This window comes from Pagrus pagrus (genome assembly GCF_965226575.1).
Source record: "Pagrus pagrus genome assembly, chromosome: 12".
NCBI classification, from domain to species: Eukaryota; Metazoa; Chordata; class Actinopteri; order Spariformes; family Sparidae; genus Pagrus; species Pagrus pagrus.
Window position 1 is genome coordinate 2276788 of NC_140196.1, and position 27444 is coordinate 2304231.

At 45.2% G+C, this 27444-nt stretch overlaps 1 protein-coding gene across 5 annotated transcripts in view; it reads right to left on the bottom strand.

Moving 5' to 3' along the window:
- The window catches only part of kcnq3 (potassium voltage-gated channel, KQT-like subfamily, member 3), a 94407-nt gene extending 76091 nt beyond the window's left edge, over nucleotides 1–18316 (bottom strand). For 3 of the 5 annotated variants that reach the window (XM_084368645.1, XM_084368643.1, XM_084368644.1), the window contains exons 1-2: nucleotides 18135–18316; nucleotides 17155–17603 (exon numbers count right to left, since the gene is read on the bottom strand). In XM_084368645.1, the coding sequence (XP_084224771.1) occupies nucleotides 17155–17468 (314 nt within the window). In that variant the 5' untranslated portion in view covers nucleotides 17469–17603; nucleotides 18135–18316. Of the gene's footprint in view, nucleotides 1–17154; nucleotides 17604–18134 lie in introns of those variants that run through there. The other 2 variants (XM_084368646.1, XM_084368647.1) reach the window with 2 other exon arrangements.
- Between the last annotated feature and the right edge of the window lie 9128 nt (nucleotides 18317–27444).

Sequence of the window (27444 nt, forward strand, 5' to 3'; positions counted from 1 at the left end):
TCCCTGACAGACTTAGAGCATGTGCAACACACACACACACACACACACACACACACACACACACACACACACACATACACACACACAGTGGATCAGAGACGTGGCTGAGGGTTTGGTGGAGAAAGGGATTGTGGGATTGGAGAGGGGGGGTTTCCCTTTACAAAGGCCAGATCTGCTTTCTCCTCCCGGTAAGATCATCCTCCTCAGGGTCCGACTGCTCCACCTGCAGCCCATCGATCTCTGTCTGCGTGCACGAGAGTCACGTATCAGATTAACCAGTCAGTGATGGAGGCGCTCCACTCGTCGGTGAGTGTGTGTGTGTGTGTGTGTGTGTGTGTGTGTGTGTGTGTGTGCTTCTGGTCGCCACCATCACGGATGATGATGGTCGGAGGACTTTTGAGGACTATTTTAGAGAAAGTGAGCTGGATTATCTGCCCGACACACGCCCAAAATCCAAAATTTCTCTGTGTGCAAGGTGGTTTAAGGGCCGTCCACACCGAGAACAATACCTCCGGCACTAGTTAAAAATACATCATTTTAAATAAATGGCACACCGCAACCATAACGACCACAGCAGTGGCGAACAGTATTGTTGGCATCACTTTCAGAGCGAGCTGATAAATGATAGAAACACTGAGAGCCAATCAAAATCCATAAAACAAAAAAGGAAGTACTGCTGGCTCCTGCATTATCCTATCAAATGTCCTTTAACATGGTGCATATTGTTGCTGCTTCATAACACGACCGTGGACAGATCTGCGTCTGGTCTCACGTCCTGAGGTTACAGGACAGCAGACAACAAACCCAATGAGCTGCGAGGCCAACAGACGAGCTGCCCGTCTGTAATCATCCAACAGTGTGAGAGCTTCAGGTGCACTCAGCCATCTGAACGTCTGGCCACATGTTCACAGATGTGGAGCTCACAGGCACGTTACTGCTGCTGAAACATCTGCTGTCCACTCTGAAGGCTGTTTTAGATCTGACCCCCGAGACATCAGCACACAACGCGACACTGAGGCTGCTGATCTGTCCCTCGTTTACAGACGCTTCGGTGGAAGTTGATGGGTGAGGAAAGTTAATCTGATGTTAAATGAAATGTAAAACGTCCCAAGTTCAAGTCCTGCCAGAGAACCGTTATTACGAGTCCTTCCACATCTCTCGTTTCATCTTCTCGTGTCATCGCTCTGTTTCTCTGCGCAATAAAGGCATGAGATGCAAACGCTGTTCATCAACTTCCCAGTAAACACCGAGCTGATGTCAACAGTCTGGGTGCATCACTGTTAAATATTTGTGCAGAGCTGAGAGTGTGTCGGATAAAAGATTCAGAACCTGATGAAGGAAACTTATTAAAATAAGAAAAATCAGCTGATTAATTGTGATTTCTGCAACTTTGTTATATCTCAAAAATGAGATCTTTTTTCTTTAATGACTAATAAATCACAGAATGCCAACAGTCAAAATAGCACCTATTTTAGCATCTCTGCATCAGCTGTCTGTATATTTCAAATGGATGAGTTCACCCAAAAATGATTATTCAGTCGTCGTCTCCTGCCTCCATGCTGATGGAAAGTCAGGTGAAGTTTTGTCGTCCACAAAACATTTCTGCAGCTTCACAGTAAAACACATTTTCTCAGAGTTGCTCTTCTGATTCGTGTTCAATGCGTTTTAACAATTATTGTCTTGCTTGATTTTATTATTGAACCAACTATAGTTTTATTCTTCATTAGTTGTTTTCTCTTGTTTTTTTTTAAGGACTTTGTGACTGAAGTTATTACTATTATTTCTTTCTGTATCAAACACCCGGGAGGTTTAAAAGTTTGTCTCGCTCTTTCATGAAAAACAGAGTTACAAAAGATTGGATCCAGTTTTCAGTCCAAAAAATGTGACAAGATGTCCGCAGAAACTTCTCAAACCACTGCTGCAGTTTCACAAAAAAAAACAAATAACTAACTAACTAACTAACTAACGACATATAAAAGCTTCTGCTTGTCACTGACACAGTCAGCTGGTTATCTCTGCCACAGCTGTCTTCTATAGGTGAGAAGCGACACATGGTAAACAGATGACTCACTAGAGAAAGCTACAAACTGGTCAGAACCTGAAGGCAGGAAGCATTTTATTCTCAAAGGCTTCAGCCGTCTGTTGAATCTTAAAAAATGTCCTAATTCGACCTTTAATGTTGCTCGTTCTGCATCTGTCGGCTCGGCCTCCTGCCCGCTCCCAAACACAATCCGACAACATTAAAATGATTTGTCGAGCTGCGTTCAGTTTGCACTGGAATCAGTCCAACGCGGAGGGTCAGAGCCCACATCTGAACACCATCCATCCTCAGGCTGTGTGGTAATTACCAAACGCCTTAAAACTCCCTGCAGAAGTCGGACCCAGCGAGGATTTGTAACGATAAAACTATGAGTAATGCTTCCTCGTCGATGAGACTCTGTGATATCACTTATTGCCGTTTCCCAGCATCCGTCGTTCGAGCCGTAAACCTCATCACCTCTGAGACAAACGAGCGGAGGCATCATCATTAACCACCTGCTAAACTGCAGCTGCACTGCTCCCTAGATCACTCCAGCAGGTTATAAACATGAAATATGTTGACTTATCTGGTCAGTTATGGCTTCGCATGAGGCTTTAAAACAAACTTTTCTCATTTAATTGTGGTAATTACTGTCAGTTGTGGAACTAACGGTGTAAACATGCACTTTGTGAGGACACAGGAAGTCATTTTGAATCCTATTAGAGGAAAAAAAACTGATTCTTCTGGTTCAAATGAGGATCACAACTCGGTCACACCGACATGTGCTACAGCAACATTTCTAAAACACCATTAACAGCTCAAAAACATGCTTAAAAATAAAAAACACAAACTGTCTCCCCTCAGAAAAAAGACGTGAGTAAGGAGTTTTGTATTTGCGGCACATCTGTCGTCTCCAAAGCGCAGCTGTTAATCCTCCTCGAACCTCTATCTTCAAAATAAGACAAACTGCAGCTTCACATGGATTTAAAACCGTAAATTTACAGCGAAGATGAGTCTGAAACTCTTCGTTCCAGCTCACTGACTCACACCTGAAGATTACAACACTCTGCTGCACAACCTGAATGTAAATGAATCCTGACGGCATCGTCCTTAAGCAGGCTGAGACCAGAGGCAAACGGCCTCCGGGGATGTTGGCGCTCGGAGCCTCCGGGCGCCACGAACATTACAGTCGTCTGAGTCCGGGGGAGGAAGAAGGGAAAGAAACGACAGAGCGGCGAGGAGGAGGAGAAGATGGAGAGGGCAGAAGAGCATCAGAGGGGGAAGTGTACAAATACTGATAACAGCAGGACAATTGGATTTGTTCTGGTGTTTGGGGTAATTGCGCTCCGGAGGAAGACAACACAGTGCATCCCCATGGCATCGTCACGGATAAAAGCCAAATGATCTGGACTAATGTGGATCGGAGGGGGCCAGGCGCTGATTCATCGATGAAACGAGCGATCGTCAGCGTGACGCAAACAGAAAACACACGATCATCGGTGACACGACGGCTTCAAACGGCTTCAGCCTGAAATCTGATCCGTCCTCTGGTCTGAAGAGCGAGGTGTGTCTGAGCTGCTGCTCTGCTCTTCCTTCAGGCTTCATCTCAATAAAACACTGAAGACGACCTCAACGTTTAGCTCAGGATGCTTTTGCTTTGGACCGTTTCACACAGTCCTCGTCAACAGATTGAGTTTGTCGTGAAACTGCACACGTTCAAACTTTCATTAATTGCAGCACCTTTAAGATTTCTCATCAACGTTGGCTTTGAAGTTGAAATTCATTTTTGACCTTGGAAACTGAAGTTGATGAAGAAATCTAAACTCACAGCTCACTGACTCACTTGTTCTTGAGTTAGTCCTCATCCACAGACGTCCTACAAGTCCTTTATAAGTGTAAGGTGCTCATAATAAAGGGAAGTTACAGTTGTAAGGCCCTTACAGTCGAGCGTAACCTCATCTTAGTGTAGTGTTGTAGACCCATCTGGAGTACAGGCACAGTTGTAGGATGATTTTTTCCCCTCCTCCCTGTGAACAATGAATTATTTATTTGTCTCTCAGGTGAACTGTTAATGCCAACATTAGCTGGAAAACACAATGGGTCCACACTGTATGGTGTTTTACATGGTCCAAGTTCAAATTTAATAACAATATCAGTGAAAATGAACTCTTAACACATGTTTGTCCAGGGAAATATTCAGATGCCTGGCAAAAAAAAAGCCATTTTTTTTATGGTGTAGCGAGATGATGGTGTAGAGAGATGATGGTGTAGAGAGATGATGGTGTAGAGGGATGATGGTGTAGAGATGATGGTGTAGAGAGATTATGGTGTAGAGAGATGATGGTGTAGAGGGATGATGGTGTAGAGATGATGGTGTAGAGAGATTATGGTGTAGAGAGATGATGGTGTAGAGAGATTATGGTGTAGAGAGATGATGGTGTAGAGATGATGGTGTAGAGAGATGATGGTGTAGAGGGATGATGGTGTAGAGAGATGATGGTGTAGAGGGATGATGGTGTAGAGGGATGGTGGTGTAGAGGGATGATGGTGTAGAGACATGATGGTGGGAGAGATGATGGTGTAGAGGGATGGTGGTGTAGAGGGATGATGGTGTAGAGGGATGATGGTGTAGAGATGATGGTGTAGAGGGATGATGGTGTAGAGGGATGATGGTGTAGAGATGATGGTGTAGAGGGATGGTGGTGTAGAGAGATGGTGGTGTAGAGATGATGGTGTAGAGGGATGGTGGTGTAGAGAGATGGTGGTGTAGAGATGGTGGTGTAGAGATGATGGTGTAGAGGGATGGTGGTGTAGAGAGATGGTGGTGTAGAGAGATGATGGTGTAGAGGGATGATGGTGTAGAGATGATGGTGTAGAGAGATTATGGTGTAGAGAGATGATGGTGTAGAGGGATGATGGTGTAGAGATGATGGTGTAGAGAGATTATGGTGTAGAGAGATGATGGTGTAGAGAGATTATGGTGTAGAGAGATGATGGTGTAGAGATGATGGTGTAGAGAGATGATGGTGTAGAGGGATGATGGTGTAGAGAGATGATGGTGTAGAGGGATGATGGTGTAGAGGGATGGTGGTGTAGAGGGATGATGGTGTAGAGGGATGATGGTGTAGAGATGATGGTGTAGAGGGATGATGGTGTAGAGGGATGATGGTGTAGAGATGATGGTGTAGAGGGATGGTGGTGTAGAGAGATGGTGGTGTAGAGATGATGGTGTAGAGGGATGGTGGTGTAGAGAGATGGTGGTGTAGAGATGGTGGTGTAGAGATGATGGTGTAGAGGGATGGTGGTGTAGAGAGATGGTGGTGTAGAGATGATGGTGTAGAGGGATGGTGTAGAGGGATGATGGTGTAGAGAGATGATGGTGGGAGAGATGATGGTGTAGAGGGATGATGGTGTAGAGATGATGGTGTAGAGGGATGGTGGTGTAGAGGGATGATGGTGTAGAGATGATGGCGTAGAGGGATGGTGGTGTAGAGAGATGATGGTGGGAGAGATGATGGTGTAGAGGGATGATGGTGTAGAGAGATGATGGTGGGAGAGATGATGGTGTAGAGGGATGATGGTGTAGAGGGATGATGGTGGGAGAGATGATGGTGTAGAGGGATGATGGTGGGAGAGATGATGGTGTAGAGGGATGATGGTGTAGAGATGATGGTGTAGAGATGGTGGTGTAGAGGGATGATAGTGTAGAGGGATGATGGTGTAGAGATGATGGTGTAGAGATGATGGTGTAGAGGGATGGTGGTGTAGAGGGATGATGGTGTAGAGATGGTGGTGTAGAGGGATGATAGTGTAGAGGGATGATGGTGTAGAGATGATGGTGTAGAGATGATGGTGTAGAGGGATGGTGGTGTAGAGGGATGATGGTGTAGAGATGATGGTGTAGAGATGATGGTGTAGAGGGATGGTGGTGTAGAGGGATGATGGTGTAGAGATGGTGGTGTAGAGGGATGATAGTGTAGAGGGATGATGGTGTAGAGATGATGGTGTAGAGATGATGGTGTAGAGGGATGGTGGTGTAGAGGGATGATGGTGTAGAGATGATGGTGTAGAGATGATGGTGTAGAGGGATGATGGTGTAGAGATGATGGTGTAGAGGGATGATGGTGTAGAGATGATGGTGTAGAGATGGTGGTGTAGAGATGGTGGTGTAGAGGGATGATGGTGTAGAGATGGTGGTGTAGAGGGATGATGGTGTAGAGGGATGATGGTGTAGAGATGGTGGTGTAGAGGGATGATGGTGGTCCAGAGCAGAGGAACGTTTCAACAATCAGATAAGACACATGAAAACCTCACTAATCAGCTCCATCGATCCAGCAATAAAGTACGTTTACTCTCATCTGTGCAGGCGGCATGAAGAGGCAAGAAGAAGAGGAAAGTGTTTGTAGACGACAGATGTCCGTCGTGTCTTTTAGAATCAGGCTGCAGATTTACATGGAGGTCCTGCTCAGTTTCTGACAGTCACATGGAGGATCTGGCAGCAGACAGCAGCAGCAGCAGCTCCATCACCTCGGCTCAGAGCCAGCTCAGTGGGAGTGACTTCCAAATGAACATGTAACTTCAGAGACTGTCAGAGCGACTGCAGGCTCGCCTCTCTAACAGCCAAACTGCTTCTGGTGCAGGACAAACAGCTGTTTCTCATGTATACCAGTGATTCAGACCTGCAGCACTGATCCAGGACCAGCTTCAAACATACAAGTTACGTCGCGATGAGCTGGAGGACGTTGTGCTCCGTCGTCTTCGATGGTTTCAACAAGGCTGCCGGCTTCATCCACCACTCTCAGCTCATCGTTTGTTTCCAGGGTGAAATACTTAGTTACTGTACTTCAGTACACGTTTCAGGTATCTGTACTGTACCTGAGTATCTCTTTGACTTCTCCTCCCCACATCTGAACACAAATATCTAAACTTTCTCCTCCTCACGTGTTCAAACCTCAGTATAATAAAACATCTGAAGCCAATTCCACTTTTTTGTAACTTCTCCCACTTTGAAGACTCAGTGTGAGATGACATTTCTAGTTAATTGAGCCTCGATGATAAATTTCATCTGTCCACAAAACTAACTCCCACTGGTGCAACATTTGTAGAAGATTAATGTCATTACACTAAATGACCACAACCACAGAGTCCATTATGAGGCCTGAGCTGAATCACGACGGCTCAACACAAACAGACTGTTGTAGTCAGAGGGAACCTTATAAATGAGACTGTTTTCATTCAGTCGAGTCGTGTGAGCTTTGTGAAACAGAAGTCCCTGATTTTGACTGAACCATGAGATGTACACCTCCTCAGCTCTTTAATACTGAACACTTACAGCTCCTGAATGTCAAACTTCATATACATTCATTGCTTTTGTCAACAAAAGCTAAAAGTCTGAGAAGATGGATTTGTTGTCTTGACTGAAACTGTGACAAACTGCCTGCTTCTTCCTGCAGATCAGATCAGAATACACCGATCGATATCTGAAAATCAGATAACGATCGGTTTATTTATGTGCATGTTAACGGGCTCAACGAGCGAACAAGGGAGTGATTTCAAACACAGTCAGCGTCTACGTTTACATGCACGCTGTTACTTTAAGGCCTTACTGTCCAGCTCCGTCTGTCAGTCGATCATTGTCTTGACTGATCGATTAGCTGTTGTGATATTCAGTTTACTGAGGAGGAAAGAAACAAGATGATACTCACGTTCAAATAAGAGAATTTGGAATTTTTTCTTAAAAAACTGATTAATTGATTACCAAAATAATTGTCTGAGGACTAATCAGTTAATCGACTAATTGTTGCAACACAAGTGTGAAGAATTAAATAACTCAGGTGAGTATGAGGAGTCTGGTCATGGACTTTGATACTATACAGAGTTTCATCTGCATAAAATGTTAAATATTCTGCACGGGCCCGTCTGAAACTCAGCACCGGCTTTATTTAAATAACTCCAATACATGTGACGAGTCGCTGCTTGTGTTCAGTGACAGAAACATTTACACTGAACGAAGGAACGGAGGTGAGTTTAAACGCACCACATTTAATTCACTGGGACCCGTCAGCCGTGAAGGAAACAAGCCGTGGACAGAAGAGAGGACGGCCTCCTCAAATCAAACTCCACCCTTAAAATACAGCGTACAAGAGTTCTGCTGTCGCTGCATGAAAATGGTGAGTCTACAAAAATGTGTGTTTTCGGGACGGACAGAACGACTTACACAGCTGTTTCTGCAGTTTGTGCTCCGAGGATCAAACCGTCAGCCTCTGAACAACAAGCTGAGGCATGAAACTGTCAGCTGTGCTTCACCCAGAGACACTTTTACTAATCTCAGGGCTCCAAACTTCTCTGATATCCCCCCATCTAATCTCTCAACGCAAATATTAAAAGATAATCACCAAACCTGCAGTCAGCAGAGGAGACGTGAGCTTTAAGACGGCAAACTGCTTTAACTTGTAAAGCTCAATTAACTCCTCGCACTCAGCGGTTTTCCCCCGCTGTCGTGCACCGCGACCAAATGACTCTGCTGCCGGATGCTATTTAGAGTCGCTAATTGCTAATGAGCGCTCGTAGCCCCTAATGAGCTGCACATCGCTCCGAGTCTCCAACACCACCGCGTCTGTTTCATCTGCCTCCGTTTGATCGGCTCAGTTTAACCCCAGCGAAAGTTTGAAAGAGTTCAGAGTCAGGACGACAAAGTCTGCTGCCACTCAGACACTGTGACACAGATTCATGTGAAGTGTCACATACACCAAACTAACACTGAGCCACTACTCTCTGCTTTTTATTAAAGTTATAATTATATATATTATTATATTTTCAGCAACAGCTATTCAGTGTATTTAGATCCTGTAATAATAGTTTTTATTGGTATTGGCAAGAGACTGACAGGAAACAAAGAAGAAGAACTTTAGAAAATCCAAAAATGTGAAACTATCAGTAATGTATTTGGTTTGTAGCCATGAGAAGCAGTTCATCCTGCCTCCCAAAGTAGTGAAACACTACGTGTCTCATGAAGCAGCCACAGAAGAGAAATACACCTGTGACAGACGTTGGCGCTGACCGCGACCGTCCATCAGAACTGAGTTTGTTCGTCTGCACAGTAAACAGATACACCAGCTGCTCTTCTGTCTTATTCAGGACAAAGCAGCCGTTACTACGGATCGATATCTAACCTCTCCTCTGTCTGATATAAACCAACTTTGGTATCATGAACAGTCAGACGGGGAAATGCCAACATCTGTGTGCAGTTGTTGAGGAGACACAACTGGACCCTGAGGTCCTGACAAAGGTTTTATCGAGGCTGTTTTTTGCGAGCTGCAGCACATTTCTTCACTCGACAACAGAGTCTCAGGCTCGTTGTTGATTTATTAAGTCTGTTTGCAGCCAGTTTCCTCTCGCTGTGAGGACAGAACAAGGACACGTCACATTTCTCAGCCTATAGAGCCGACTCGGCCGTTATCACTGATAGGAGGGAAACAACGCGACCGCTCTGCTGTGGATATCTGCCGCATGTGTAATGTGTTGCTCAGAGACGGGAGACAGATGTGACATTAATCTCACTCAGCCTGGATTCAGATCCAGTCGTTTGTCGAGGTTTCAGGTAATTACGCACACAGCAGCTTCCTACAGGTAAAAATAGCTTTTTGTAGACTCAGCAAAATCACAGAAGATTGTCCGACCGCCCTTTTTGTTTCAGTTCGACTCCAATCAGACAGATTTTCACCTCGAGGAGGAGACGCTGCTGAGTGTGAGGGCAGCACATGATGTACGCTGTATATTTACATTATAAAGAGCATATTATCACTCACATTATATTAATAACCATTAAACTTAAGGTTCACTTACTAGCACTCCCTGTGCAACTCAAACTGGAAAATAGTAGTTTGATTTTCTTTATTGATAAATATTTACTATTTCTGATGATTCCATTTATTGTTTCACTTATAAAATGTGAAAACTTGTTCTGCGAGCGTAAAGAAACGTCTTCAGATGTTCTGTCTGATCAACACTGAAGATGATTATGTTTGTTAGTTAAAAAATCATCGAATAAAGTTTTGTTGATTTTTACATCAATAACTCATCTGCAATCCGACAGCAGGAGCAGTAATTAAATAAATATTTAAATATTCTCTAAAGGTCCGATCAGTCAGAACGTGAATGAGACTTTCGTCCAAAGCGGACCTCAAATGAAGGTTCTGCTCAGTCATGTTCATGCGGTCTCTGTCCGTGGTGCTGAAATCTCTCCACAGTCCGCAGCAGAACCTGACGCTCCTCTCAAACAGCAGTTTCATAATAATCTGCAGGGACGCTCCCACGCAGGGTTTAAAAACCCGCGACTCCCCTCCAGTTAGTTAGAACCGAAGAAGCCTCCTGGGTGAGAAGTGAAGCGTCTTCAAGGATACGAGACAGCTCCATTTTGTACGCTGATGAAGACCTTCAAGGCCGAAATCAGTCGTGTTTTATTGTTCTGTAAGCAGACATGTTTTAATAAAGGCTTATTTACATTTTTTAAGTATTTCTCTTCCTGCTTCACACGTCAGTGCCTGAAGTTTGTGTTTTTTCTTCTCATGTTCGTCTCAAATAGCTTTGAGGTTGAGGCACCTTATTGAAACCAGACATAAGGCTTCAGTGTGACCTCAGATGGACATTTCTGCATATTAGACAGATGTATCTGTCACTAAAGTGGCATGTTTAGTGTATTTTTTTTTAAAAACAGTAAAATGATGCTTATTGAAATGTCGAGGACGCAACTACAGATAAAAACTGTGATAAACTACATTTAAGTGGGAGAAATATCCAGGAGGGAAACAGCGACTCGGTCGTGAGACACTAGACATCAAACATGAACAACAAGAAGAGAAACTGTACACAACTTCTGCTCTCAGATCAGAGTGATAAATGCCTCCATGACCACCGTCCTGGACTCAGACGATTAACCCGTGTCAGTCAAAATCAGCGTCCTTGTTTTCAGCAGGATGACAATGCATGTCTGACATTAATCCAGAGAGCCTGAGGGGGCTGGAGAGCAGCCTCGACCTGCAGAGGAGCGTGTAATCCTTCACACTGATCTGAAAGCATGAAAATCACCAACGCTGACAATACAAGGTTTCCGTCCGACAGCCGGGGATGTGCACCCGCAGTCGTTTTCTGGTAAAAACAACAACATCAACACTCTGGAGAAGAGAAGTGAGGGCGAGGAGGGGCGAGAGACATGACTACCAAGAGAGAGAGAGAGAGATGGGAATTATACAGCCGTGCATTCTGGGAAGCTGCCCTCCTGTCAGGCCTGTCTGGATGCCAGGACGAGGCCAAGGTTCACCGCTGATCTGCCACCGAAACTGCTGATGTCGAACATCTCGTGTTTCCCTATCTGTCTCTGTTGATCTGCTCTCTCTCTCTCCCTGCTTTCACACATGCTCGCTCTACCTGACTCTCAGCCTCCACTGCAGATCTGATTTCACTCTCTCTCTACAGGGTTGTTATGGTAACTACATTTTGGTACTACAGTACCTCAGTCCTGTAAGAGTAGCTTGAATCTGATACTGAAATTCCCTCACAGTGTCACCTCCCAAAACCAGTGGCCAGAATGCATGCTGGGAAAATGTTTCTGCAAAAACCACAGACGTGTTGAAACTTTACATTTCTTTATGTTCTGGTGAGGTTTAGGGAAGCATCAAGTGTTGGCTTAAAATACCTGATTTTGTAACCATCTCGTCAGACGTATCCAGAGGTGACACGCTTACAAATGTTGAAACGCGGTCTCGAACAGTGGTCTCTGGCTCGGCAGCGTATCGAGCCTCTGACTACATAAATAACTGAACTTATGAGCGGTTTGTAAAAGCGTTCACTGACCACATTTCATCCTGGCCACTGGTCCTCTGGAGGGGCTTTAAACTCAGATGCTGGACGTTCACAGAGCCACAGTGAAACTTTAACTTACAGGTTCTGCTCAGGAAGTAAGAAAACCTCATTCATCACATAACCTTACCCAACAGTACCCAACAGTACCCGACAGTGTGTCATGAGGTCACACCAGTTGTCAAGACAGTCACGTATGTAAGATACAGCCAGAAATCACAGGTAGCTCCAGAGCACACGGCCGGCTGCTGCTGTGCTAGCTGCTGTTAGCTACAGTACAGAGGTGATTTACAGCGGCTCTGACCAGGACTATGACTCCAGGGACGAGAAGACACGGCGGGCGGGGACAGGAGAGGAGACAAAGACAGTCGGACATCAGCAGCTTGAAGAGCTGGAATACTTTCACATCTTACTCTGTGAAGGCGTGAATCTTTCTCTGGCCGCACAACTCGATTATGATTCAGCTGTCAAGGATTCAAACGCAAAACAATTCTCGATGCATCTCGATGTACGCAATCCTTAACTTTTCTGCATTACTGCACACGGAGAACGAGGCATCACGAGCATATCTCTGCTCCACACACACACCTCTCTGAGCTGGACGGTAAAAAGTTGACAGCACCTCATCAATTCTTGTCTGATAGGCCGGGCCCGCTGGGTTATCTGTGGCTGCAGAGGTGAAAATGGTGAATGTGGTTCAAAACTGTTGTGAGGCAGAAGACACGCACAGCTCGTCTCGTCCAGTTTCGTGTATTTTTCTGTTTAGAAGGAAAATAGGTGTCAAAATATTTCCTTTCTTGACATTTTGTGAGTTTACATGGTGACTTATTAGACTCAGTAGTGAACTTTCCCGGCTGAAACTACGATGCTATCAGACCTCTGAGATACAGAGTGCTGTGAGGAGCTAGCTGGTTAGCATGCTAACTTCAGAAGACATCTCTGCAGCTCTGTCTCTGATGTGATCCAGTGAATCCACTTCAGAGCGTCTCACACAATCAGTAGAAGCTGTAGACAGCTGTTGTGAAACACCGTTAGACTGTGCAGCTCGCTCTCAACCCTCTTTTTGAACGTATTAAAATAAACTCTTCCTCTCTCTGCCGGGGACACCCTGAAACCTCCTCCGGGGCCGGCGGTGTTTCCTGAACCACACGAGGGAATTAAAGTGATCCCGTCCTCCAGCTGATATTAAAAAAAAAAACCCTGCAGAGAAAAAAGGCCCGTCAGCCGAAATTCAATTATTTGGGTTATCAGTCAAACTTCCAGTCGGTCGGAGGAATTGTTAAATCGACATTTTGACCTGAGGAGGAATCTGAGGAGTTACGTGGGAAATCCTCTGAAACAAGCCCCACATTTTAACTTCACGAGCTCCAAACACACCTTTATTTCTGTGCGATAGATGTCTTGTTGAGCTTTTCTGAGACAGTGGAAATGTTTGAGAAGATCTGACTTTGGTTCAGATAAGTAGGCAGCTGTCGGATGAATTCTCAGAGTTTCTACGTGTTAAATTTTACACTTGTTTTCTCTCCACCTCGTCACACATCTGTGTTGTTTCTTCTCGTCTTTATCTCCGTCCACACATCTGTTTCTGCGCTTTAATCCCCGTCCCACTTACCTCTCCTTCCTATACATGTGTCACGTTGAAGCGTTTGCCTGTGCATCATAATCTGTGGGTGAAGTGTGTGAGTAACGCTTCCCCTGCTGTCAACACACACCGCTGAAGTGCTGTTGAGCAAGACACTTCACAGCCGAAGAGCTCCAGTAGAGCTGAACACTGATGACATCTGTATTTTAATTATTGTTTACATAAATAATGTTAATGATTATAATTTTAAAGGATTCCTGTGAACCTCCAGAGAGACGGTTTTATTTTTCTGTTTGCTTATTTGATGTTTCCAGGCCGACGTAGCACAAGCACGAAATAATGATGCATGAATGTGACCGAACCGACACAAATAAGGCACAAAAACTCCTCACACAGATTATTTCAGTTATATTTGTTTATTTAAACGTGATGGAAGAAAACAAAACTGAGGCCAGAGTTCATGGAGAAAATGTTTTGTTTTGATTCATAATCCAGTAATTTAGCGATGTCATGAATGTGTGTTTACGAGGTACACACTCAGCAGGCGGTTTACCTCGACCTCGTGTTTCCCTGCAGCTGACATCACTTTCCTTGATGACATCATAAGTCAGAGACGAGCTCTTCACACTTCCTGTAACAGTGAAGTGAAGCTGTGTGTTTCACGTGTCACTTGATGCCCCGTGCAGCTCTGACGCCAGCAGCACATATGGAGCGGCCATATTGGAAGATACATATGTCGCGTTGCGGAGAAACACGCGTGCTGCCAGTGGAGCACGAGACGAGCCGGGGATGCGTCAGTGTTTCCTCTCTCATCCCTCAGTTGATGAGCCGAGACGAGGAAAATAAACGGTCGTGTCGGTCAGCAGGTGAGAAGGCGGGAACGTCTCCGAGGAGTTTCTTTGTCCTGAGTCGAGACTGTCAGGCAGGACTTCCTCACAGGCTGCGAACAGACTGGAGGAGGTTTCTACTAATAATCGAGCTGATTGTAAACCTCTCGTTTAGTGTCAGACCTGCATGATTTATTCCTGAAACAAGGTTTTCTAGAATCTGGCCAGAATCTGATTTTTGGGGTAACAATATTTATGATAAATCTTAAATAAACAGGACACAAACAAACATTTTTGATAAACATCCCTTAAATATTCTGTGAGTGAAGATATTCACTGAGCAGAAAGTTTTTACTAGTTAAGATAAAATGAAAGGAGCTGATGAAGAGGCGAAACGGAAGGAACACAGCAGACAGATGTTTGTTCAGCGTTTGCAACTCTGGCAGCTACAAAACCGCCGTTTGGACCGACAGTGAATTCTGAGACGCGCCGGCTCAGGACAACAAACAAACACACTATCGACTGTCATTTTGGCAACGGACAAAGCAGCCGTCCAAATCACTGCAGCTTTCAGACGAGAGAGCTGAACTGGATCCAAACGGCTCCGAAGGAGGAAGAAGATTAAAAACTGCTTCATGACACAAACGTCAGCATCGTCAGGGAGACACACCGGCCGTCCAGTCACCTCTCAGACCTCTGCAGCGGCAGCAATAATCACATAGAGGGTGAGACTATTAATTATCTGCAGCGTTATTAAATCACAGCCCGACTGGATCCAGCTGGATTCATCACTGACCAGCAGATTATAACATGGACTTCAGAGGAACACGGAGCTTCGTCTCATCATCTCGTGTCTCAGAGCTGAATTCTGCTGATTTTTACCCTCGTGGTGATTTTTGTCAACACACTTTGAAAAGAATTAGAGGAAGTGAGTCATGAGGAGAAAATCAATATCATCTCACATCCGTGTTGCTTTCACAGAAGTTAAGAGTAGATTTTTTTCACTGAGCTGTTTCTGTAACTAATGATTCACTTTTGATCTGCAGATTAATTTCACAATTAATCATTCAGTCGACAAAATCCTAAAAGAAAATTGTGAAAAATGAATCATCATCATCTTCCAGAGGACGAAGTTACGTCTTCAGATTTCTTTTGTTAAAAGAGACGACGAGGAAGTTTCAGATTTTGTTGATTCTGGCGCCTCCTGCTGACCGCAGGATTTTATATGTGATGAATGTGATCGGACGCGAGCGTTAATGATTATATAAAAACAGCAGTGTGTTCGCCGATGGTCTCGTCTGCTGTCACAGGTCGTTTAAAACCATCAGAGGAATCAGAGACTGTTTCATGAACACTTAAAGTTCCTCGCAGTCACTTTAAGCACCAGTCCAAAACACAAAGACTCTTCATTTACTGTCACAACTGAGAGCAGCGAATCGTCACATTTAAGAAGCAGAGCCAGAAAATGTTTAAACATTTTATCTTGACAAACGACTGAAACGATTAATCGAGTTGGAGTTTGTTCTTTCAGTCATGTAATCGACTGATCGACTGATCGCTGCAGCTCTGTTACATAACGTGATATGATTTTTCTGATATTTAGTTTGTTGAGATGTTCTGACAAGAAATTTGGTAAATACACTTGTTAAGATTTTGAGTTTTTGCAGCTTAAACCTGTTTTTAGAGTCACAAACACCACAGACGAGGAAGTTTTCTCTGTTTTTGAAATAAAGTCTTTTACAACAACGAGCGAAACTTTACTATCAACCATTGTGAAGTGGTTAATTAAAGGTCAGAGTAAAACAACTAGATTCTTTAATATCACAGTCAACTGAATAACACGTCACTTTGGGCTCTAGAAAATAATAGATATATATTTTTAAAAATGCATGACTTTTTTTTTTTCCAGCCGATACGATAATCGATAATAACCTGACTCTCGCGGCCGATACCGATAAAATAACCGATAATAGAAAGCAACATTTTTACTCAGACGTAGAGAGCAGAGATGGTTTATTCCAGCTGTGACCACGTGTGGCTCTTGTCTATGTTACGTGGATCTACACAGCTGCAGCAGTTTGATGTTAGAGCGACATCAGCTGTTTGTTCTTCTTCTCTGTTTTTATTGGCTGCTCACAAAACAACTTTAAAGGTGCATACCGCCACCTGCTGTGTGGAGACGCTGCACTGACAACAAAAGCCACTTCTGTATCTGCCGATAACCGATAATGTAAATGTTCCATTATCGGGACGATGATTGATCCGTCTGATATGTATCGTGCATCCCTTCAAAATGAGTAATGAAGGGAATGATCGGCACGTTTCAGCTCTGTAAACTGTCTTTTCAGTCATTGTTTTAAACTTACACATCACAAACTTATTCCCCGCTCACACTGTGTGACACCAGCTGAGGGAGTTCAGTCCAGTCTGATGCACCAAACAAAGGCTCGGAGAAGATTCAGGACAAACGTCCCCTCTGAGCTCTGGGTTTGGAAACCCACTTCAACACAGAGTATCCCACTGTTTCATCAGCCATCTGCTGCAGCTGCACTTATGTAAGTTTGGTGGGTTTAAGTGGTTCACAGTGACTCTCATGTCCAGGAAACACACACACACACACACACACACACACACACACACACACAGCTGAAGCTTTTAAACCAAACCTGAAGGACCCAGTGAGGAGCAGAGGTCAGGAGGAAACTCCTCAGTGATATTAGGTTACAGCCTCTCTGATCCCACCAGCCTTCATTAATGGACTGAAGACTGCTGCCACAAAGTGAGTCCACTCGTCCGGAGCCGGTGCTGCCTCCTCCAGCTGCTGGTTTCATGCACAAGTTGTGTGTAAAAATGTCTCATGTACTCACACGAACGCGTGGTAGAGCAGCGCCCATCCTCTCGGCCTCTCCAGCGCGTCGTAGATCAGGTTCTGGATCCTCCTCTTGCGGATGTTATTCCTCTTGGCCGGCCGGGTGTAGTTCAGGGGGGTCTTGGCCAGCAGCCCGATGCCGATGCCCTGAGAGCCCCGCTTGAAGTCATCCCGGCCCGAAGCCACCAGCAGCAGGGCGCCATCCTTGTCCGCTCCGCCGGTGCCGTGGTCCAGTAAGTCCCCGTGAGAAGCGCCGGAGCTCTTCTTGTGCTCCTCCGAGCCGCTAGCGACGGTCCTGGACCGGAGCCCCATGGTCAGTGCTGGATGCCCGCTGTGGGCAGCATGCCATGATCCGGGCGCTGGATCCGGAGACACCCCCCCTTTCCTCAGCCGCGGGTCATTTAAGGATGTGGTCCCCGGCGCGAAGGGAGGTGCTCAGCAATCTGACTGGAAAACAGAGAAAAGGTGGAGGAGGAGGAGGAGGAAGAGGAGGAGGAGGAGGGAGAGAGACAGAGAGAGAGAGAGAGAGAGAGAGAGAGAGCGTTACATCCCTGATTTTTGGGGAACCATCGGCATCTGAGAGCAGAAACCTGACGAGATATTCAGAGGAATGGTGCGTAAAATAACCAAACCCGCTCCACGCCCTGATTATAAAACACTACCAGAGACACAACACGGGAGAGGAGAGCGACACAAAGTCGGATAAACTCACTGGAGACCCGCGACAACAGGCGATAACACAACACATCCCCGCCAATCAATCAATTAAAGCAATCCAACAGGGCATCACGCAACAACTGCTGCACACTTGCCTCAAAAACACACCCGCACAGTGAGAGAGACAAAGACCAGGCAGCTGCATCCCCTCACACACACACACACACACACACACACACACACACACACAGACACACACACACACGGGAGGAAACCCGCTGGAGACAGAAACCAGCTCCCAGCCGCCGCACCGAGACCTACCGGCAGCTGCTCCCGTGCATGGCTCGTGTCTCCGGGGCTTCCAGCCTCCATCCACCTGCAGAGGAAGCGGTGCTGAGGCTGAGGCTGAGGCGGAGGCTGAGGCTGAGGCGGAGGAAGAGGAGGCGGAGGAGGCGGAGGAGGAGGATGGAGACCAGAGATGCTGCGTGAAGGAGGTCGATACTCAAACTGAACCGGAGGAGAAGAGAGAGAGAGAGAGAGAGAGAGGATCAGGCTTTCATCACCGGGAGCGCAGACGTGACGTGCGCGCACACTCACACATACACGCACGTGTGCACGCGCAGAAGCACACCGCACACCTTGACGCGTCCAGGAGGGAAACACGCATGTAGACACGCATGATGGAGGAGCTGACATGCACAGTCACGCACAAACACAGAGGAGCTCAGGTGCAAACAGCACACAGTGAAAAAATACTCGATTACAAGTCAGAGTAAAAGTACACAAGTGTCAGAAGCCTTGAAGTGGACTCAAGTAAAAGTAACTGAGTTACTGGATCATCAGAGAAAACCACGTCAGTTGCAGAAGTTCATCATGTCTGGTGATTAAAACACTTAGTGTCCTCTGGAGGCTCCAGGGTTCATTACAGCCACAGGACTGAACAGAACCACACGATCCAATAAGAACCAACTTCACTGTGTTCACACTGAGATCACCTCTGCACCTTCAGGAGGTGAAGACGTCCACACACATCATTCACACAACACCCTCAGATCAGGTTTCATTCAGCTGCACACTGGACAGGAACAAACCCAACAGACGTCCAGTGGAGAGCCCAGTGAAAGTTCTGTGTTAGCGAGCAGAGCCGGGCCGAGGTTTTAGGGGCCCTGAGCAGAATCTGACTGGGCCCCTCTGCTGAATCCAACACAACCATCATCGTGACTCAGTGGTGAGCTGGACCGTAGGAGGAGGAGTCAGCTGTTTTCAGATGAAATGTGCTCGGGATGCAGATTTTAATTCATTTCTTTAGTCGATAGTCGGCTGCTTTAACACTCGATGAATCGTTAATAATGTATGAAATATGTTGCATCTTTCTCCTCCGGCAAACTGTTTGAACCGCTGACATGATCTGTGTTCGATGTAAAACCAGAGTCGGCATCATTAGGAGCGAAAAGAACAAATAAAATGAACATGAAGTTTCTTTAACTTTAGATGAAATAACACAAAAATAATGACTTCATTTTAATTACGAGGCCCCCGACTGTCACTGTCCAACAACTGGCAACAAACTCAAAACAACACTGTCACAAAATAATAAAAGTTAAGTGTGTAAAATGCAGATGTAGAAAAATAATATACCAAAAACAATAGAAGATAAATTTAATAGAAACTTAATGACATAAAATGAACGGGGGAGATGGAACTGGTGCAGAAATGATTAAATAAGTAGTTTGTACTTCAGTGTAGCGTTACAGGGCGCTGACCCAGGATCCAGACAGGACGGTCCAAACGAGCAGACAAGTCCAGCAGGAAGCAGGCAAGACTCAAAATCCACCCAACAGCCAAGGTCCAGGACAAGGGGAGGAGACCACACAGTGAGAGGGCGGGTCAACCAGGGACAGGTGAAAACAATCAGCCAATCAGACAGGTGGGAAACAAACAGTGCAGGAAGTGAGGTCATCTTCATTCCTTTACACGCTGCGTCATGAACGCTCTGTTTAGGGCCAAAAAGGTTCATATATGCACCATTTCTTCTAGATGTTCCCCTTTTAAAAGGTCCATTTTGTCCCCTTAAATTAAGGTTCAAAATGGCCGCCAGAGGTACGAGAGTGGGTTCTTTAAGGTCCAACAGCTTCACCTTAGAGGTAACTGCCCCGGTGACAAGCCAGTGTTCCCCTAAAGGCCCCTGACGTTCCCCCTCTGACAGTGTCCAGAGCAACCGGAGTGAAAAAGAAGAGAAACACACTTTGACTGGCTGATTGATCAGTGTTGATGAGCGACTTTAATGGAGCTGGAAGTTATAAAACGAGCGTCTGTAGTTGGATTTTAACAGAAGATGAGACGACGCTGCTCCGTCCTGCCCGTCGGTGTGAAGCGGAGGACGGTCCTGCAGAGCAGCAGACAGCTGCAGTCAAATTATTGCTTTTTCAATTACAGGCTGCTTTCTGCCGTTTCTCATCCAGATAATTAGTCAAATCCTCCGACCGCCAACGATTAAGCAGAAATACTAAAGGCCACCGAGACACGCAATCAATCTATTTTAAGATCGCTCTGTTCTCCGCTTCAAATCCTGTTAGGCTGCCTGTGTGTGTGTGTGTGTGTGTGTGTGTGTGTGTGTGTGTGTGTGTGTGTGTGTGTGTGTGTGTGTGTGTGTGTGTGTCAAATAGAGGATTTTATTCACTGTAAAGAACTGATTGTATCTGTTCTTGTGTCTCATTGTGTTTTAATTGTGCACATGTGCATCATGTCCACTGTGTATTTGTTGTATATCGTGTGTTTTGGAGGGTATTTGTTTTTAGTGTGTGTGTGTGTGTGTGTGTGTGTGTGTGTGTGTGTGTGTGTGTGTGTGTGTGTACATCTGTATATTTAACAATGACAGAGTGGCTTTATATCATTCTATTGATTTTTAGGTATTTTGATTTATTGCGTTTGTGCGTCACAAACAACATCACATATCACTTCAAAACCTCTTTTTATTGTGTTTTCTTGTAATTTGGGTGAACTGAGCCTTTAAAATGACTCAGTACAGGTACATTAATGACACTAAATGACACAGTATCTCCTCCTGTTTTAGGAAATAACAGATTTTTTTTAACTAATTTGTGAGGTCTCTTAATATATATAAAGAGTTGCGTCTGCAGCAGGAACCAATGAGCTTCGAGCTCCACGAGACGCAGACAGGAAGTCAGAATGAGCAGAGAGACGAGCGAGGACGGATATTTTACCTTATGGTTGATAATCAGAAGAGTTCAAGTGCAGCGTTTCCTCACTGGTTAGCCGTGTTCTGGCTCTACCACGTTCACCATCTTAGCTTAGCTTGTTAGCATTTCCACATTAGTTAAGTAGGCTGGTGGGAATTTGATATTAGTATTGAAACGTTGACCTGATGATGGCGCTACATCAAAAGTCAGAGGTTTTACAAATCAAACACGAACGTCTGAGCAACATTTCACGATAATCACAAACGTTAATTTGACAAATATCTTTCTTGTAGTCCACTCCTGCTACTCATCCACGTGCTTGTGTTAGTTTGTGGACAGTCGTTAGCTTTCTAGCTCAACTCTTATAACTCTTTATAACTTTTTTATAACACGAACAAAGACGTAATGTGCAGATGTTGTTCTTCTTCTGGAGTTTGTGGCAGTGAAGTCATGCATCACCACCTCCTGCTGCCGGACTGGGACTGAGCTGGTCCTGATGTATAAGCAGCCGGAGGAATCTGAGATGAATTTCAGTCAGATGTGAGATCTCGCCAGCTGGAATTAAATGAAAAAAAGAGCTGTCCAGGTTTTAAACCTGCAACCTGCTGAGTCACAGTGCAGCTCTCAGGCAGCAGAAGACTGATGGAGCCGGGCCGAACACTTCAAAGCGCTCCGTGTGTCAATATGTGGGTGTAAAGTGATTGGTGATGGACGAGGCTGCGATCGATACTCGTGTCCACGAATGGAAACAAATTCATCACCCATGTAATTTTACTGGCTGAGAGGAACACGCCGTCCCCCCGGCCGAGACCATCCGTCCTGCAGGCGGCTGACAGGACACGTGCTGCTGCTGCTCACACTGTCTGCAGGTTCACAGGTTCAAATCCCACAGTGGGGACGTCCTGCTCAAGAGTCCAAAGCACCAAACCTCCAAAGTGTCAAACACACCGTATGTATCCAGAGCTCTCTGAGCAGGCACAAGACAAGTTTCTGTAACATGTTATCAACAGCTGCACATAAATAACAGATGCTTCTCTCAAGGCATCAAAGATCCGTCCTTTAAACCTGCAGCCTGAGACGTGGACATTTAAATGAACATTTTCTCTCCTTATTCCTTCTCGACCACGTCTATCCACAAGTTCACTCACGGTAACGATGTGTTTCATTTAATCACCTGTTATTATAACCTGTCATCCCGAACAGCCAGATTACTTTGTAAGATGGCGAGGAACAGCACACATCGTGTGGCTGTGTCTGGTTCTCTGTCTCCTCTCTGCAACGTCACGCTCATGAAGTAAAGTCCATTTCCCCTCCAGCTCCAGTCAGCAGTCAACATTACTGAACAGAAACACCCGACGGTGGAGGTCACCTCCGGATCACTGCTGCAGTCAGGCTGATAAACAGGAGTGAAGATAAATCCACTGTTTAATCCCACAAGTTACAAAGTAACTCTGAGCTCTGCTCCCGTCGGATCAGAACAGAATCTGATGAGACTCCAGGTGTTTACTCCTCCAGCAGGTCTGGATCTGCAGCCAGTTTTCCGTCTCGTAGCAGCAGACTTATGTTGCGTTTAAATCACTTCTCAGCACTAATCTTTTTTAAGACTTTCTCCCACATGAACATCTGTAATGTTTGGGATTGTGGGTATTTCCTGTTTGTTCTGACAGACGGACGCAGAGAGCGGTTTGGTTTCCAGTGGAGTAGGAGGGTGTTTGTCAGCGTTCCAGCCGGTGAATAATTGAAGGCGTTACAGGCGTTGTGTTATATCTGCATGATGTGGCCGACTCCTCGGGGCATGTTTTATTCATCTGCTTCATCCAACTTTCATAATACAAGGTTAAAAGACACAAAGGGAAGTGAGTATGATGGCAGAGGAAGTACACAGACAGTAATGAAGAGAATGAGGAAAACAAAGAAATCCCATTTCTCATTTTATCCAGGACGTCCTGCTGAGCTCAGCTGCTTTCGTTTGTTTGCATCACAGCTGGGAGCTTCCTGTTCGACCAGATTTATGATAATGATTATTTAACAGATGTAGTTATAAGTTAGTATAATAGAAGATTCACAGACCTTTCTGCCAAAGCTGAGGCTGCTCTCAGACCTCGAGGAAAAGAGATTCAGTTTCAACAAAACAGCAACACGAGCAGAAAACAGAATCCCTGACGTCGGCACTTTGTTTTAGCGAAAGCGTCTTCAGACCGGCCTGGTCTCTGTTACACGAGGACTCCTCAGCCTGCAGAGCTCCTAAAAAAACACGATACTCAACACACGTGCACGAGCTCAACAGGGCGTCGAGGGTTAGTTTACTTTTGTTTTGTCGTTGATGCTGTTGAGCTTTTCTTGTTTTATTAATGCTTCATTTGACACAATGTTGAAGCCTGAAAAGTTACTTTGTTGATACCTGCGTGTCGCTGAGAATTCAATCAACCAACCTGAGGAAAGGAAAAGAAGAAAAAGGGAAAAAAGACGTAGAGATGTGACATCTTTCAGATGAAACCTCACCAGGTTTACAGGCTGCAGTACACGTTTAAAATGTCTGAATCAAATCATTTCATTCTGTCAGAGCAGAATAAAGAACACAGACTTCACACACCTTCATGTGTGACTGCAGCTGTATGAGCGGTGAAGGTATCATTGCGCTGGTTAACCTTCATGAGATGAACACGTGAGGCTGTTCTGTGATTCGGCCTCTGGAGACGCTCGCTGACTTACAGCCGTCATGAATCAAACCGCTCGCGTCTCCAGACGCATGAAAAATGACTCCAGCTGTCGGCTCCCGGAGGAGCGAGCTGCTGCTCAACTGACACTCACAGTTCACCAGAAACAACGATTCAGCATAAATGCTAAAACAAACGTATCAATCTCACCGGCCGGCGTGAATCACCACGTGACCTCTGAGAGCAGGCAGGTAACCAGCGCCGCAACGTCTGGTGGAGCGTTTGGACCAGAGGGGCCCTGAGGCCCGAACCAGGAAATATACAGCACCAACGACGGTCGTCCAGAGCTGCCGCCTGCGTCTCTCTGGGTGAATCTGGTCAGCTTCAGAATCAGAATCAGAACTAGAATCAGAATCACTTCATTGATCCATCAGGGGAAATCGGTACATTACAGAATATTTCCTTCCAGAATAGAAATATCACACTATAGACGGATCATAAACATAAATAAAGACAATTTACCTGAATAGTGATGTTTTCATCCACATGTAGTGCAAATCCAGGCCCTTCTGGGTCAGCAGCAGCATTGATTATTGATTTGCGAACAGCTTTACTCCCTCTCACACAGACTTAGAGGTGTAACAGGGGTCGAGAGGAAAGGTCGCTCAGCCAGCAGCTTTTATGATGAATTATACGCTATTAGTTTTGATTTGACGGCCGTTTGGTTTGAAGACGTTGATCGATTGTTTTGATTTGAAAAGCACATTTGCAACTACAGGCTGGTGTTGGTGAGCAGAGTCTGAGACACCTGCAGTCAGTGATCGGATATCACATCTGATGCCTCTTCTGAGCTGCTTCCTCAAATGTGGCTATTTGACGTCCTGGGAATGAGACTCAACAATCAACTATCTTTGTGGTGTGTTCAGGAACAGCTGGGACAAATCCTGCTGACTCTACCTTTAACTTTAATAGTCTGTGAATTATATTAATATGACGTGAGCTTCAGTTAGCTTTGACCACAAATGTCCTTCAGAGGGAGACTTTTTACTCTGATACTCTGAGTACATTTAGAGCCTGTACTCTATTACTTTTACTGGAGTAAAGAAGCTGGATCAGTACTTCTACTTTTACCAGAGTCTGTTTTTACACAAGGATCTGAACAAAATCCATTAATACGTCCTGATGTTGTCTGCGGGGGAACAGCAGTGTTGCACTTTCCATCTCAACAACACGACATTTTCCTCCATGAAGACTTGAAGGAAAAACATACAGCGGCTCTCTTCTCCTCTGATATGACGTTCACAGTAATAAATTGTTTCTTATTGGCTCTTTTCCCCACATTGCTGCAGTGCGAGCCTCCCATCACAGCTCTGCATCTGTCCTTGGCTGCAGCACAGGACGCCTTGCCCAGCAGAGATACAGAGAGAGATGGAGGGGTGGTGGTGGTGGTGGTGGTGGAGGTGGAGGTGGCGGGGGTTTACTCTGAGAACGATTAAATAATTCATCCCAGAGAGGAAAGGAGGGAGAGGGGGGAGATGGAGAGTCCAGGGGAAAACGGAAAGACCACTCAGGAAACAAAATGTCTTTGGATTTCCTCCCCGTGAATCCTTGAAGTCTCCCTTTGATTCTGTTTCATACTTCAGAGCGAGAATCAAACGTTCAATCTGAATTTTCATCTCCAGCAAGGATCCAATCTTCTCAACATAATTTCTGAGCTCTGCGTGGAGCCGCTCGCCGTCCTCGGAGGACGTAACCCTGCAGAGCGGCGGCATGGCGTTAATTAATCCGAGCCGCAGCTACCGCAGACTTAAAGCTGGCAGGACTCACAGTTTTATTTTACTGTTCGTCATTTGGCTGAACAGCACAACACATGCTGACATTGATACCAGGCCACAGAGGCTCAGAAACCTCCCATCAGCCCCCCGGAGCAGAGCCGCACTCACAGGAATCACAGAGCTGTCGTCCTGTTCATCACACAGACGGTCCTGACGGTGCCACAGTGGAGGGCACGCTTCAGAGGTCAGAGGTCGGATAAACACGACCTGAGCGAGTCCTCGTGATGTTTGTTTGAAGAGCAGAACATCAGGAGGATTTCTGCAGTAAATCACTCAAGGTTTCTGCATGTTTACAGCCAGAACAGTCGCCAGAATAAGATGTTTGTGTCAAATCAACATCTCTACAACACGTGTCATATAAAGTACATTACATGTGTATGATGAGACACGTTAAGTACATGTCAACAGTGGACGACAACCGAGTAGTGACATTAGTACAAAGAGTTAAACAACTGAGACTGAGAAGATTCTGTGGTTCACTTTTTATACCACTAATAACTGACAACTATTAAAGTTTCATCATGATACGATATTATATCAATTTTTTGGATGATATGATATTTGCCGATACCACAAAGTCTGCCACGATACGATTCAATTCGATTTGATTTGATACAGGATCTGTGATCGATATGAGATGATATCATACGTCCATTTAACACAATAAGTTACATTTATATCAACTCACAAAGAGCAACGAAATACGATTTGACAATTTTATTCAGTGGAAATATGATTTCATGATTTCATCAGTGGTTCCAGACATTTAGATGGAAAACAATCTGTTGTTTTAAATAAAAACAAAGCGCTGATTATAAAGGAAACAGTGACACAGATCAGAAGTTCAGTTTCCAGAATTTCAAAATAAAGGAGTGCCTTAACGATGGTGGTGATATGAATCGATGTTTTCACTTTGCATCGATGCTCTTGGATCGTTGAATCGATTTATCGATCCGGATCGATGTATCGTCACACCTCTAACAACTATAGATGACAAAGAAACATCCTTGTGATCGGGACACCTTTAGTTTTTGTGCCTAAACATAACCATCAGCAGTCGTCCCGACGAACACTGAACCTGAACCTAAAGAAACACACTTGTACTTTGCAGAAACCACACTACGTTTCTGAGGTCACATTCAGGAGAAGTGTGTTTCATCACTGGCAGGTTCGATTGGCCGGAAGTGTTCACCCAGCTTCTGAAAGGAGTTTTCTTTCCTCTAAAGCGTCAGTAAGCAACCCGGGCGACTTCACAGATCACAAACACAGAACTTCAAAACCCAGGAATCCTGTACAGTGATGACAGTAAACATCCCGTCTGCTCCGTGAAGCTTCAAACTGAAAACAAACCAACAAGACGACAGAAGAGGTGACGAGCCGGAGCCTCACTGCTGCTTCACACCATGTTTCATCCCTCGGCTGCTTGATTTATATTAAAGAGGAAAAAGTGATGATCAAACAGACAAGTGTAACAAGTACACCTGTTAAATGTGTTAATATCATTACTGTTAGCGTGATGATTTGCAGTATGTGACAGAAAACCAGAGTACGTCTCTGCTTTCTGAGCTTTTTGTCTCTTGAGTAGGAAGCATGGACAAAAATAACCCGAGAAACCTAAAGCTGCACATGAAGTAACAGAGGATCAGGAAAGTTACGAGTCAGGTCTGTCTGACCCGGGTCGACACATCGAGTCGGCGCTGCGTATTCAAAACTAGTGGGACCATCTGCTGTCATGGCAACAGACAAAAATCAATGAGGCAGCGATGGAGCCCGGACGGATAAGAAACAGATAACCGAGCGGAGAGGCGGCAGGTGGTTCAGGGTTTTCTTTGTGGCTCTGGATTTAATCACACAGAAAACAAAAATGTGTTTCTGGATTCTCTGCGGTCTGCGTCCGATCTCCTTCAGTCTGATTAAACAGGGAGGAGTTTGTTTAGTC